The sequence below is a fragment of the Ranitomeya variabilis genome, chromosome 2 (genome assembly GCF_051348905.1).
Source record: "Ranitomeya variabilis isolate aRanVar5 chromosome 2, aRanVar5.hap1, whole genome shotgun sequence".
Lineage (NCBI taxonomy): Eukaryota > Metazoa > Chordata > Amphibia > Anura > Dendrobatidae > Ranitomeya > Ranitomeya variabilis.
The window spans coordinates 709807907-709823862 of record NC_135233.1 but is presented as its reverse complement, the minus strand read 5'-3'; the positions used below and the strand labels follow the sequence as shown (position 1 = coordinate 709823862).

General features: G+C 46.2%; 1 protein-coding gene across 1 annotated transcript in view; it reads left to right on the top strand.

Annotated features, from left to right (window-relative positions):
• LAMA4 (laminin subunit alpha 4) overlaps positions 1-1754 on the top strand; it is a 214530-nt gene extending 212776 nt beyond the window's left edge. Inside the window, exons 39-40 of the mRNA XM_077289489.1 lie at positions 1373-1492; positions 1575-1754. Coding sequence (XP_077145604.1) covers positions 1373-1492; positions 1575-1720 — 266 coding nt within the window. The 3' untranslated portion in view covers positions 1721-1754. The remainder of the gene's footprint in view (positions 1-1372; positions 1493-1574) is intronic.
• Positions 1755-15956: the final 14202 nt, after the last annotated feature.

Below are 15956 nucleotides of genomic sequence, written 5' to 3'. Positions count from 1 at the left end.
GTATATAGCACAGCCCACATAGTAGTATATAGCACAGCCCACATAGTAGTATACAGCACTGCCCACACAGTAGTATACAGCACAGCCCACATAGTAGTATATAGCACAGCCCACATAGTAGTATATAGCACAGCCCACATAGTAGTATATAGCACAGCCCACATAGTAGTATACAGCAGAGCCCACACAGTAGACTACAGCAGAGCCCACACAGTAGACTACAGCAGAGCCCACACAGTAGTATATAGCACAGCCCACACAGTAGTATACAGCACTGCCCACATAGTAGTATACAGCACTGCCCACATAGTAGTATATAGCACAGCCCACATAGTAGTATACAGCAGAGCCCACAGTAGTATATAGCACTGCCCACATAGTAGTATACAGCAGAGCCCACATAGTAGTATATAGCACTGCCCACACAGTAGTATATAGCACTGTCCACATAGTAATATATAGCACAGCCCACATAGTAGTATACAGCACTGCCCACACAGTAGTATACAGCACAGCCCACATAGTAGTATATAGCACAGCCCACATAGTAGTATATAGCACAGCCCACACAGTAGTATACAGCAGAGCCCACATAGTAGTATATAGCACAGCCCACATAGTAGTATACAGCACAGCCCACATAGTAGTATATAGCACAGCCCATGCAGTAGTATACAGCACAGCCCACATAGTAGTATATAGCACAGCCCACAAAGTAGTATACAGCACAGCGCACATAGTAGTATATAGCACAGCCCACATAGTAGTATATAGCACAGCCCACATAGTAGTATATAGCACAGCCCACATAGTAGTATACAGCACAGCCCACATAGTAGTATATAGCACAGCCCATAGTAGTATACAGCACAGCCCACACAGTAGTATACAGCAGAGTCCACACAGTAGTATATAGCACAGCCCACATAGTAGTATACAGCAGCAAGATTTTAGGATGAGAAGGTTTCATCTCGTATATGTCGCTCCCACACCCAACAATGGCATGAACATAATCCTAGTTTACCTCCTCAATGGTGGCGAACACTGTAGTGCATGTAGATAAAGGGATAGGTTGATGTGTAAAGTATTCAACTGAGTTGGAACCCCAAATAGCAGCTTCTATGAAATACATAAGCTTGATATCAGGTTATGTGAGGGTTAGGGGTGTGTAATCCCATATGACTGATATCTATTATATAATGTGTCTTTCATTCAGATTTTCTGCTTGCAGAAAAATGACATTTAAAAAAAAATCATAAAAATGTACTATAATATTATATATATATATATATATATATATATATATATATATATATATATATAATTTATAATAATTTGAAATAATTACTAATCTCCACATGTATTCTTACAGTTATCAGGGATGGAAATGTGGTGCAACTGGATGTGGATTCAGAGATAAACCATGTTGTCGGCCCCCTGAATAGAAAGCTAGTCAATCTGAAAGAGCCTATATTTGTTGGAGGTGTACCAGGTATACATGTTCACATAAAGTCTCACTTTATGTTCACCATGGATAGTTCCTGATATTACTCTATTTTATCCCACATTTTTAGATCCTTTGCTTGCACCAAGTGTGACCCCAAGAAATTCCTTCACTGGCTGTATCCGCAACTTTGTGATAGACAAGAGACCAGTGAGCTTCAGTAAAGCATCCTTTGTCAACGGGGCAGTCAGCATCAACACTTGTCCTTCATTCTAAGTCATTGTGTACAATAAAATATTGGTTGTTCTTACTTTAGATTGTTTTACTACAGTTCAATGATGAAAACAAAGTTATAAAAGATAATAAAATACCACACGCTATTACGAGCATATGTCAATTCTGCTACTGGAGGGAAATCTGTTAGGTATAACAGCTGCATAGAATATGTGTTACCAGATTATTAGATGTTTAGTAATCCTCAAAAAATATAATATGCATTATATCTTGTAATAATACATGTAAGAAAAAAAATAGTCCCCTTTTGGACTGCTATCTAGTAAGGGACAGAAAACAATTTATGAGCTGCGCTTATTTATTAACCCTTGTCAGCAGCAGACATCCATGTAACGCCCGTAAAGGTACCGTCACACTAAGCGACGCTGCAGCGATAGCGACAGCGATGCCGATCGCTGCAGCGTCGCTGTTTGGTCGCTGGAGAGCTGTCACACAGACCGCTCTCCAGCGACCAACGATGCCGAGGTCCCCGGGTAACCAGGGTAAACATCGGGTTGCTAAGCGCAGGGCCGCGCTTAGTAACCCGATGTTTACCCTGGTTACCAGCGTAAAATGTAAAAAAAACAAACAGTACATACTTACATGCGTCCCCCGGCGTCCGCTTCCTGCAATGACTGAGCGCCGGCAGTAGCAGGGCACAGCGGTGACGTCACCGCTGTGCTGTGCTTTCACTTTCACTTTACTGCGCTCAGTCAGTGTGGGAAGCGGACGCCGGGGGACGCATGTAAGTATGTACTGTTTGTTTTTTTTACATTTTACGCTGGTAACCAGGGTAAACATCGGGTTACTAAGCGCGGCCCTGCGCTTAGTAACCCGATGTTTACCCTGGTTACCAGTGTAAAATATCGCTGGTATCATTGCTTTTGCTGTCAAACACGGCGATACACGGCGACCTAGCGACCAAATAAAGTTCAGACCTTCTAGCAGCGACCAGCAATTTCACAGCGGGATCCAGATCGCTGCTGCGTGTCAAATACAGCGATATCGCTACCTAGGACGCTGCAACGTCACAGATCGCTGGCTATATCGCTGCGACGTTGCTTAGTGTGATGGTACCTTTAGTGTTTCTCTGGCTTCCTCGACATGTTAAGCTTCTAGGATGCATGCGACGGGGCACTCAGCAGGATATGTTCATTCAACATGCCACAGTGTGCAGGCGGCACTCGAGTAAAAGTCAAGCATTTCCAACCATGGGGTCTTCTTAGCTTTCGAAAAACCCTTAAACTAGATATCTATTTTAACAGTGGTCAGAAATAAGCACAAGCAGAAGTGACAGTTTATCCGATTTTACTTTAAAAGGTGATTATTTTTTTTTTTTACATTTCTTCCTTAGGTTGCAAAGATATGTATATGGGTAATGAATGCAGTGAAATACTCACCAGTCGCTGTGCTGCGGCGTTCCAGTGTCACATGACCGCACTTAGACCTGACGAATCACACAGTGTCTGCTCTGTGAAGTGGTGGGTCACTTTTTACATGTTCTGAATCCAAGTCTAGAAGACTCCAAACAAGGCCAGAGAGCCTCTTTCTAAGTCTCACAGACTTGCCGTTAGAAAATAACTGATGCTCCACACACAAGACACCATGCGTCTGATTGATCAACTGTTTTTCAACAGTTTTAGGGTAGGATCACATGACCATTTTCTCCACATCCAATACAAACGGTCCAATTACTCTGATCAGATTTTGATCGAAGTGGCATCAGTTTTTCTCGGACGTAGAAAAAAGAAAAAGGTTTCTCCACCTGCTATATTTTGTCAGTCTGTGAAAATCAGACCGCACTCAGACGTCATTCAAGTGCAGTCCGAATTTTTTTTACATGACTATAGACTTGCACTGCCGATTTTGACCCGTCGCTCAGATCAAAATCGGACATGCATCTCTGATTTTTTTCATGGACCACGCAGTCCGACAGGTAAAAAAAAAATCAAACATGTGCACAGCCCCATATAATATCACAGTAACAAGTGAAATGCGTGCAAACCATGGGATAGCACTTGTCCAAGAAAATCTGTCATGAGCACAAGCCCTTTTCGTGTAGCCCACCTTCAAATATCACAAAATATTTGAGTTACCAGTAATCAAAGTTGAACAAACCTTTTAGCATTTTTTTTTATTGTGCAGACTGCACAACTTTGAGGGTGAGAGGTAAACCTTTTGCGACTTTTACATCAGTCCAGCCCAAATGGCTGTTCCACGGGTAGGACAGTGCGTGGAAAACTCGGCCTATCCAATTGATCAAAATTTACACCACTTTAGTGGTGTAAATCACGACAGAAACGTACTCCAGTTCCTGACAGAAGTAACATTTCTGGTGGATAAAAGCCTTTAACAAGTAACCGTTCTTTTAATTTTTATTTCATAATTCAATAGCACACATGAATTAAGCAAGTTTGTAATAAATGTTAGATAAATTTGCTTCATTCTTCTCCTGCACTGATCTTTCACTCTTAATTCACTGGTAAAATCTGTATCCTGTGAAGAGAGATTTACCCATTTCTGAAATAGGAGATGACAGCTGGTTTAAAATTCTATGGAGGGATATGAGGATGTAGGAGCTGGAGGCAGACAGATATTCTGCTGCAAGTTATCAAGAAAGAACAGTTTTACAGTCCTTCATGGAATTTTATAGGCACCAGCAGTCATCTAGTTCAGTAATGGGAAAATCTGTGTACACTAAAGATAGATTTTACCTGTGGATTGAGAATGGAGGAGAAAGAAGCAGATCTCTTTATTACAAACCTTTATGTGGATTATTAATACGTGAAAAAATAAAAAGACAGTTACTGTTTAAAAGGAATCTGATAGAAGATACAAAGCGCCTGAACCACGACTACATGATATGATATATTATGTCTCACTCTAAAACGCTGCAGTATTTTAGAGAACATTACACTTTAAAAGTTGGCTGGGGTTAGCTGCACAGGTGACTAGGCAAAAAGGCCAGTCTATGGCAGTTTCACCCTGTCCACTGCCAGTGATTGACAGTTCTCTCCCTATACATGCAGAAGACGCAGGGAACCGGTCTTTTTGACTAGTCACCAGTGTGGCATGGTCTTCGTCCAGTTAAAAGCGCATGCACGATATAACCCAAAAATGTGCTCAGTCAGGAACAGGGGAAAATGGCCCGGTATTAAACTGGCAAAATATTACCCTGGATGGAGGAAAGGAAGATTTTCTACGAGATCAATATTTTTAATGATATCCGTGGCCTGCTGGGGTAAGTGATGGAGTCAGCGACTTTGTGCTCCATCATAACTCTTAACAGTATGGGTGTCTTAAAGGGCCACTGTCACCCCCTCCAGCCACCTTGTGTAGCAGTAATGCTGCATTCTAACAAGGTGGCTCTTTTAGTTTTTGGTGCATGTATTCCCAAAATAAAGCATTTTATAACTTCTCCAAAATACCTGTCTTTTGCCAGGGAGGCAGGTCCTCACCCCCCTGCTTGAAACGCCACACTGCCGTCACTCAAATCTTCAGGGGCGCCGGGCACCGCCCCCTCTGCGCTGTTTTCGCATGAAATCCGGCGCCTGCACTGTGTAGTACTGTCTGGTCCAGGCGCAGTGAGCTCTGGCCATATGACCTCACATGCAGTCTTGCAGACTGCACCTGCCCCAGCCAGTACTAAACAGCGCAGGCGCCGGATTTCATGTGAAAACAGCACGGAGGGGGCGGTGCCCCTGAAGATTTGAGTGACGGCAGTGTGGCGTTTCAAGCAGGGGGGTGAGGACCTGCCTCCCTGGCGAAAGACAGGTATTTTGGAGAAGTTATAAAACGCTTTATTTTGGGAATACATGCACCAAAAAACTAAAAGAGCCACCTTGTTAGAATGCAGCATTACTGCTGCACAAGGTGGCTCTTTTAGTTTATAACGGCTGGAGGGGGTGACAGTGGCCCTTTAAGAACACAGATTCTGTTAACAACGTAGCAGACAAGGCAGCCCATGACTAGAGGCCCTTCTGGCATTTGCCAGAATTGCCAGATGGCCAGTCTGGCCCTGAGTACAACGAGAGGTTGACATCTGACATGGTTCCTGGTTGCAAAATTTCTAAATCAATCTGTACGGAATGTTTTTCCTCCACTTCCTCAACTTTCATGGTACTTCTTACCATGGAGACTAGCTCATCCATATCTTCAGAGGAAAAGTAATATTTTTTCCCATCCGCTTAAGGGGTGGATGTGGAGCCCTCATTCTCCCAATCATCCCGACTCAGAAGAATGGACCTCACCCGAGACAGAATCGGTATTAACTGGGGCCATCTTCCTCTTTTTAGGGGAGGGGGAGGATGCGACACTTGAGGTTGGGAGAAGGCCGCCATGGAGGATTGTACCTCCTGTTTAATCAAGCTTTTAATGCTGTCCAGGAGGGAGGGCTGTTCAGCACGTAATGTCATCCATACAGGGTTGACACAGGGTCTTCTTATAGGCAGAGGGTAGCCGGGAGCCACAAACACCACACTTGCGGCTAAGTTTACTCTTTGGGGCAGAGACCTTTTCTCCCTAAAAGAGAGAGGTATACTAAGTAACCCATTCAAAACATGCCTGAACAGTAAAGGGACCAGCCCAGCTACTCATGGCAGGAGGGTGAACACTGGGATCTGCAGATAAAGCAGAGGGTTTGTCGCCGTCCATGGTCAAGTTGTATAGAGTCACAGAGAGACAGGGAACAGCGTCTTACCTGGAGGCCCAGACCAGGATATGAAGGTATCACGGTCCCCAGCAATATCATGTGCTCCTCCCCCTTCGGTCCATAGGGAGGCTTGAAACGACCCTATCCTGTCGGCGATTACCCCCGGTGGCCACCGACCTCATGGAACGCCAGAGACAGCGTGCGTTCCAGCGTGCGTTCCAGTGCAGAGCCCCAGGCCGCAAACCAGAAGTGCGATGATGTCACATCCGGCGCGCGCGAACTCGGAACTCCACAGACGCTGGTGAGGGAGGACGCCGGAGAGGGAGGATGACGGGGAGCTCAGCGAGGACCCCGGCAGCACGTCACCACCCCGCTTTGCCCCGACAGAGGCGCAGGAGGGGCGAGAAAGAGGGCCCGAGTTCACCGCAAGGATGGAGACGGAGCGCAGCACATGGAGGAGAGGATCACCACCCGACCTCAGCTGCCCGGTGGTAAGCAAATCCAGGTGCCCCGTTCACCAGCCACAACAGCACCTGCAGGACCTCTTCATGCCCCACTGGGGGACAGGAAAAACACTGGAGATAGCAGGAAGGGGAGGGTTATTTAACCTCTTTGTGTTCCTGTCCCCCATTAGGGCGGGGAGACATCCTCCAAGGTGACTGTCGTGGAAGGTGACTACAGAAATGGATTGTTTCAGTAGCCATTTGCCCTGCTTCAACTGGTTTCGGCTGAGAAAATCTGTCCTGTAGTTTTCTTTTTCTTTTATGTGGAGTGCTTTTTGGGACAGGAGATTGACTTCCGCTACCTGAAAAATGCGGCCTGCTACTTCTATCAAAGGCCTGGACCGAGCTCCGCCTTAATAGTTCAGATAAGCTGCCACCACTTGGTTGTCTGAAAACACCTTTACGTGGTGGCCCTGAAGGGAACTTAAGAGTGCTACCAAAGCTCGTTCTACTGCCATCAGTCCCTTAATGTTTGATGCAACAACTTTCTGATCTCCAGTACAAACTCCCTGAACTATGTCTTAAGCTGAGCCCTTCAACCCTTGGGGCTTGCATCCATGGTAACCAGAATCAACTGACCTTCCAGATGGCCTCTCAGGGAAATCTCATGTCTTAAAGTGTCCCACTGCAGTTCCCTGGTGTGAATCTGGGCCCATAGTACCACTAGGAGACAAGAGGTCAGGGAACCCAGAAGGGACATGGCTTTCCTGAGGGTCATGAATGGGGATTTCAATGCACGCGATACCTGGCCGACAATCACCTCTATTTTTCTTCTGGACGGTAACATTCCTGCTTTTGGAGTCCAATATGAGTCAGAGGAACTCCTGTATGTCTTCTGGCGTGAGTTTTGATTTTTTTTTAAGTTTAAGAGCCATCCTAAGGTTGATAAGAACATCATGACCCCTTCCAGCTGAATTTTGCAGTGCTGGACTGAGCTGCTTACTACCAGGAAGTCATCTAAATAACAAATAATCAGGACACCTTTCTCTCTCTTCCGCAACTAGTTTGATAAATACTTGAGGGGCTTCTGCTAGACCGCATGGAAAGGCTTTGTACTGAAAGTGTCCGATTATCGAATTTATGGAGAACGCTACTCTGAAAAACTTTTGGTAATCTCTGTGTATGGGAACATTATAGTATGTATCCCTCAGGCCTAGGACTGTCATAAAGCAACCTGGAAAAAGGATTTTTACAGTTGTCTTTAATTATTCCATTTTTAAATTTTGGAGCCTCAGGAACGTATTCAACTTTTTCAGATTGATGATTGTCCTGAAGGACCCATCTGGCTTTCTTACCAGAAACAATGGGGCGTAAAAGCCTTTTCCGTATTCCTGGAATACTTCGGACTCTAGGACTAGTTGTTGTTCTGGTGAGGACTGCAGGGGGAGTTAAAGTGTAGTTTGGATAGAAAACTCACCCTCCTCTTCCGAACTACTGGAAACCTCAGATTCTGGCACCCATCTCTTACATTTGCTATGATTTTTAAATTGCTACCCCCTTGGGACAGGGATTTAATGGTGTTCTTGACCTCCATTTTAATTATGGACCTTAGTTCGAAGCTAAAATTTGCTGTTTCCTCACATAACATCTGCTTGAGGCGTGACTGGTGAGTTTTTTCACCCACGTAAAGGGCAACTCTTCGCCAGAGTGCATAATTCACGTGCTTAGTCTTTGCTATGATCTTTCTTTCCTAAATAAATGAGAAAAAGAGGACCCCTAATACAAAGTGAACTTTCACGAAGATCACTTACCAATCAGACGCAACCTAGAGTACCAGATTTGGAGGTGAGATCATATCAGCTGATAGATCTCCTCTGGAGGCTGGAAATTCGTCAACCATGCTGGAGCCACCTGTTGCTTCTTTCCGCTGAATGACCGCTACCACGCTCACAATGTTGGGATGTGTTTTCATGTTGCAGCACCTTTTGCTGCTGCTGTTTCCTTGGCTGCCGCAGTTGTTTCTCTAGCTCCTTGGGTACCTCCATTCTCAGAACGTACTGCCAGAAGCTGTATAGAACACCCTCCTGGCACGTCAACCGCCTTTATAAGGTGGAAGCAGCTTTCAGTGTGTCCCTCCAGCGTTTCCCGCCTCTGTCATCAAGAAGCGCCTCCGGCGCATGCACAGAACGGTATGCCCAGAAGCAAGCATAAGTGTCTTGCCTCGTCTGCACTGCTCCGCACACCCATGATGGCACCCTGGACCCCGCAGTGGTGTTTTAGGACTCTGCACCAGCCAAGGCAGGGGCATCCTGAAATAGTCTGGCCAGGCCTGGAAACAAGGCCCATCTTTTTCTTTAACTTCAGGTACAGCCCACTGAAGGTTCACCCGTCAAGGACAGGAACTCAACTCATGCGAGAGATAGGTACTGCCTTTTTATTCTGTAGGCTTCCTGTCCTTGAAGGGCGGATTCCTCTCTACATGGTTCTGTAATGGGGGAGAGAGAAAATATATTTTTAGAGCATATTTAAAACTGTGGATATTGGGAATAAACATACTTGTCTGGGGTGGTGCATTCCAGAGACCTGGCACAGCACAAGAGAAGTCTTGGAGACAGGAGTGGGAAGCAGCGAGGATGCTAGCCTTGGGTCAGAACAGAGAGCAGGGGTAGAGTGGTAGACAGGGATGAGAGAGGAGATATAGGGTGGTGCAGAACTGTAAAGAGTTTTGTGGGTAAGAGTGATTAGTTTATTTTGTATGGTTTATAATGGTCATGAATATAGAGAGAAAGAGAGACAGACACACAGTCTGTCTCTCTATCTCTATGATGAGGAACATGTTTGTGCTTTGAGGCGGGCTGTGGGCAGGTCTTTCCTTGGTTTTTCTGGCTTAGAGCAGGAAGAATCTGCCTACAGTCCTGCCCCAGAGCACGGGCATATCATTAACCCCTTAACGACCAGAGGTATTTTTGGTTTTGCATTTTCATTTTTTTGCTCCCCTTCTTTCCAGAGCCATAACTTTTTTATTTATTATTTTTTGAATCAGATCAGTTTTATTATTTGATTTTATAAACAATTACATACATTATACAATATAGTACAAACAAAATAAACTTAACAAAAACAAGTTTAACCCTTAAAGTTTATATAGTTCTATGCCTGCCAAGGTATTCCATGCCAAACAAAGTTATCAATTTTGTCCATAACTTTTTTTATTCTTTGGTCAAAATGGCCATGTGAGGGCTTGTTTTTTGTGGGACAAGCTGTACTTTTGAACGACATGATGGTTTTTACCATGTTGTCTACTCGATAACAGGAAAAAAATTCCAAGTGCGGTGAAATTGCAAAAAAGTGCAAACCCACACTTTTTGTTTTGCTTTTTTACTAGGTTTGCTACATGCTAAAACTGACCTGCCATTATGATTCTCCAGGTCATTACGAGTTGTTCATAGACACCAAACATGTCTAGGTTCTTTTTTATTTAAGTGGTGAAAAAAATTCCAAACTTTGTTACAAAAAAAAAAACAATTGCACCATTTTCCGATACCTTTAGTGTCTCCACTTTTCGTGATCTTGGATCGGGCGAGGGCTTATTTTTTGCGCGCAGAGCTGACGTTTTTAATTATACCATTTTGGCGCAGATACGATCTTTTGATCGCCCGTTATTGCAATTTAATGCAATGTCGCGGCGTCAAAAAAATAGAATTAGTATTACCGGTAATTCGGTTTCTAGGAACCTTCCACGACAGCAGCATCGGAAGTTGTCTCCCTGCCCTAATGGGGGACAGGAAACACAAAGAGGTTAAATACCCCTCCCCTTCCTGCAACCATCAGTACTTTTTCTGGACACACTAGCATAAATAGTTACCTGCAAAGTGCAGGAATCATCCAATAAGAATAATCAGAGGGAGAGAAATTAGTGCTGTCGTGGAAGGTTACTAGAAACCGAATTACCGGTAAGACTAATTCTATTTTCTCTAGTCACCTTCCACAACAGCAGCATCGGAGTAATACCAACAGCTAATTTCTTAGGGAGGGACTAAAGCCTGCAGAACTCATCTGCCAAATGTTTAATCCCTATTAAAACTTAGTCTGTAGTGTCTGGTAAATGTATGGACAGAAGACTAGGTGGTGGCTCTGCATATCTGCTCAGTAGATGCGCCCCCTCTCTTTGCCCACTATGCTGCTACTGAACGTGTGAGTCTTCAGTGATGCAGGAGGAGATAGACTCTGTGATGAGTATGACAGACAGATAGCTTGATCCAGTTGGCGATTGTATTCTTAGCTGCCTTCTTGCCTTTATGTCGTCCTGAGGGCTGAATGAATAAGTTTTGTTCAATCCTCCAGCTCAGTTTATTGGAGGTAGTAGAGAACCACCCTGTGAACATCAAGGGTGTTAAAGGCTTCTTCCTTCGTATTAGAAGGATCTGGGCAGAATGAGGGTAGCACAATATCCTGACCTCTATGAAAGTCCAAGACTACTTTAGGTATAAAGGAGGGATCTAATCGGAGAATAATGCCATGTGCAGTAACTGTTAAGTAGGGCTCCTGTACTGATAGGGCCTGCAGCTCCCCTACACGTTTAGGGCAGTGGCGTAGGAAGGGGGGTGCGGGGGGGGCGGGCCGCCCCGGGCGGCACAATGCGGGGGGGCGGCACAATGCGGCGGTGAGTCAGTGGCGTATCTAGGGGGGCGCAGCCGGCAGGGGGGCGCAGTCGGGCCGCCTAAAGCGGCGGTCCGCAGTGTCTCCCCCGGCGGCTGCATTCTGTCACCCCCCGCGCTGGGAGTCAGCTGTTCTCTGTGCCGACTGTCAAGCTGACAGCCGGCACAGAGAAGCTGCGGCGCGCCGGCTCCCAGTGTTCAATTGTACTCGTATCTGTGATGCGAGTACAATTGAAGCTCTGACTGCCGGGTCAGAGCGATGCCAGCAGCGTGATCAGGTCATGTGATCACGCTGCTGACGTCACTCACCTGCGCGGCAGAGCAGGAGCTGCAGATCGACCAGGAGACACAGAGCGGTGGAAAGTGCTCCAGTGGAGCTGAAGACACCGAAGGTGCAGGGGGGGATTTACTGTGAGTGGGGATGGGGGGCATATAATATTGTGGGGGGATTTACTGTGAGTGGGGATGGGGGAAAATATTGTGGGGGGGATTTAATGTGAGTGGGGATGGGGGGCATATATTGTGGGGGGGATTTACTGTGAGTGGGGATGGGGGCATATATTGTGGGGGGGGACTTACTGTGAGTGGGGATGGGGGGCATATATTGTGGGGGGGGATTTACTGTGAGTGGGGATGGGGGCATATATTGTGGGGGGGATTTACTGTGAGTGGGGATGAGGGGCATATATTGTGGGGGGGATTTAATGTGAGTGGAGATGGGGTATTTATTGTGTGTGGAGATGGGGGATTGAATGTGTGTGGGGGGAGATTTGTCATGGGGATGGGGGGATTTAATGTGTGGGGGAGATCTGAGGACACCAAATGAAGAGCAAAGGGGGAGATGGGGGGGCATATATGAGGAAACAGTATGGGGGATGGGTGCAGACAGCTTGGGGTCAAACGGGGGAATGTATGCGGACACAGTATGAGTAGCGATGTGAAAAACGTATGTGGACAGAGTACGGGGAGTGAGGGTGTTGGGATGTGTGCATGCGTAGCATGGGGGACAGTGTAAGGGCACAGCCAGGAGGGGATATGATACAAAGGAGGGGGAGTGTGATGAGAGGGTACAGTATAAATACTGGGCCCTATAGGGGGGACATAGTGTGAGAGGTCAGTGTGAAGAGGGGTCCGGTATAGAAAGGGGAGGTCAGTGTGAAGAGCATGTACCATAAGAGGGACAGTGTGGGGGTCATATTTTATGCAGACAATATAGTGAGGGGAAATTTTTTATTCAGGAGCATTATAATGACACTTGTATCTTTAAGGGCATCATGTGGAGATTTTCTGCAAAAGAACGGAGAAGATGGAAGTCTGCAGAGACGGCTGTGGATGAGAAAACTCATCATGGGGTCTGGACAAGATGAAGAAATGAAGGAGAACAACTCCAGAGGCGACGTCATCTATAAGGTACCTGGATGTAAATGTTATTTGTGATACTGACTAACTCTCATGTTTTTATTTATGTTAGGAGCATTAAAGGGGATGTCCAGGTTTGTAATGAGTCTGCAGTCAATCTTTGTGACTGCAGACTTCTGACTTCTCACAGTGCGCCCTGCACACTGTCAGGATTCTCTCGTGCTGGCGATTTACATACGTGCTGACTAGACATGTGTGGCCTCACTCTATGAAAATGAACTGAGCGAGGCCAGGCACGTCTAGTCGGAATGTGGTCAGAAGTATACAAATCGCATGCTTGTGCTGACATGACTGTCCACCGGCCAGGGAGAATCCTAAAAGTGTGCAGTGCATGCGTTGTGAGAATTCAGAAGCTGCGATGTCAGGATTCAGCTCTGCAGGTTCCGGTCGTCGACACATGGACACGTCACTCATATGCGATTTTCATACTCATGGTCCTGTAACAACGAGCTTCTCTTCTGCTTCTCTCAGTTTTTCACTGAACATTGGGAGCTTAAGGGAGAGGAGCTCGTCGGTACATGACTAAGTGTGAAAATCGCATACGTTCTGGGGGGGGGGGGGGCGCCAAACTCGGGAACAGCCCCGGGCGGCAAAAGCTCTAGCTACGCCCCTGGTTTAGGGGTAGTAATTGTTACTAGAAAGACGGTTTTAAGGGTAAGGTTTTTAAACTCATGGATGACAGGGGTTCAAATGGATCTTTAGTTAAACCGTTAAGCACCAGATTTAAATCCCAGGGGGAAATTCGGCTCCGAAGCCTAGGTCGGATTCTAGCTGCTGAGGTCATGAAACGCTTTATCCAGCGATGACTAGCCAGGTTCTGGTCAAAGAAAGAGCTAAGAGCTGACACCTGTACTTTCAGGGAACTAGGTGTAAGACCTAGATCCAGCCTCTTGTGAAGAAAATCCAGAATCTGCAAAATGTTAGGATGAAAGGGATCAGGAATATTCGGAGAACACCAGAAAGAGAATTTCTTCCAAACCTTGACATAAATGGCGTTGGTTACTGGCTTCCTACTATACTGGAGAGTTTGTAGCACTTCATCTGAAAGTCCTTTAGCTTTTAGGATTTTGGCTTCAGTAGCCAGGCAGCCATAGGGGACAGGAAAAACACTGGTAACCACCAGGAAAAGGAGGGGTATTTAACCTATTTGTGTTTCCTGTCCCCCATTAGGGCGGGGAGACAACCTCCGATGCTGCTGTCTTGGAAGGTGACTAGAGAAAAACGTAATTCTGGTGTTTCAACTTTTTTTTCGCTATGCCGTTTAACGATCAGGTGAATCCTTTTTTTTATTGATAGATCGGGCGAATCTGAACACAGCGATGCCAAATATGTGTATGTTTCTTTTTTTTATTGTTTTATATTGAATAGGGCGAAGGGGGGGTGATTTGAACTTTTATATTTTTTAAAACTTTTTTTTTTTTTTTTTTTTTTACTTTTGGCATGCTTCTATGGGAGACTAAAAGCTGCCATAACTCAATCGGCTCTGCTACATACAGGCAATGATCAGTTTTGCATGTATGTAGCTAAATTATTCACTTGCTATTAGCGCCGAACACCGGGTGGCGCTCACAGCAATCCGGCAGTGACAACCATAGAAGTCTCTAGGAGACCTCTGGTTGTCATGCCAACCCATTGGTGACCCCTGATCACGTGACGGGGGTCACCGGTGGGCGCATTTCCGGCACGATTGCTGGAAATGCATGTTAAATGCCACTGTTAGCGTTTGACAGCAGCATGTAATGGGTTAATATCCCACGGGTGGATCGTGATTCCACCTGCAGCTGTTCCAGGCACATGTCAGCTGTTTTGAAAGATTTGGGCTCACCGCCGGAGCCCACATCAAAGGAAGGGAGTTTGACATTGGCGTAAATTTACACCTATTGTTGGAAAGGGGTTAACTGAAAACTTCTACCACTGATTACACAAGATGGATTTCTTCAATCCAGGTATCATTTTAATCAGTATAAAAGAAGCAACATGACAATGCCTGTAGTTTACTTAGTAAAATCCTGCTGACAGGTTCTCTTTAAAGGTCTTGTAAAGTTATTTTCTTGCTGGTCCCAGCTGTTTTAGGCTACGTTCACATTTGCGTTGTTGTGTGTTGCGTCGGCGACGCATCGGCGACGCAACGCACAACGCATGTGTAGCGCCCCCACTGCCGCAGGGCCGAGGGGTACCCGGTACCGGGCCTGTGAGTCTCTGCTCTGGGGTTGTCATGGTGGCTAGACCCGGTCCGTGACCCTGCTGAGGGGCGCACAATGAAAGGTGGATGGTATGGTGCTGATGTTACGGTGCGGTGTAGTGCCGGTCGCGGTCAATAACGAGGACACCAGGTTGCAGTCTCTTTACCTCTTTACTGAAGGCTTCTGAGTCCTCAATCCAAAATACGGTTAACCGGGCTGCGCAAGTCCGGTCGGTCCAATGGCACCTCCAGAGTTCCTTTTGCAGGTGGAAATCTGTGCCTACCTTCCTGCGCTTGTGTGTTGTGGTCCTCCCCTGCTGTGCTTACGGGATAGTACCCACAACTGTTGTGTCTGTTTCTCGTGTTCCCTCACAACTCGATTCTGATGTTCTCCCTCTACGTCCCCCTGATCTTACGGTTAGGACGCACCCGTATGACGGGGAGGCTCGGAGCTCTTCCGGGACTCTAGCGTCGCCCCACTCCTGTTGTTACCCCCCTTGTGCCTTCCTGGGTCTGGGTGAGACAGCCCGCCTGTAACTGACTGTCCTGCCGTAGGTTTGAAGTTTGGCCTGGAGCTCTATACTTCCTCGGCGTTCCGGCCACCGGTTATGCGCCTCAATAGGATGTTGCCTCGTCTTAAAGCACGACTCCTACTGGTATTCTCCTTGTTGCGTTGATTGTTGTGATCCTAATGGCAGAGGATCTCAGGGTCTTTAGCAAAGTCTGCAAACATAAAAACTAGCTCTTAGGGAGGTGGTAACTGAGCTGACCACATACCTGATCCTAGCCCACAAATAATAGCAGCCGGGGAACGTGCCTACGTTGGTTCTAGACGTCTCGCGCCAGCCGGAGATCTAACTAACCCTTTCAGAGAAAATACAGACCT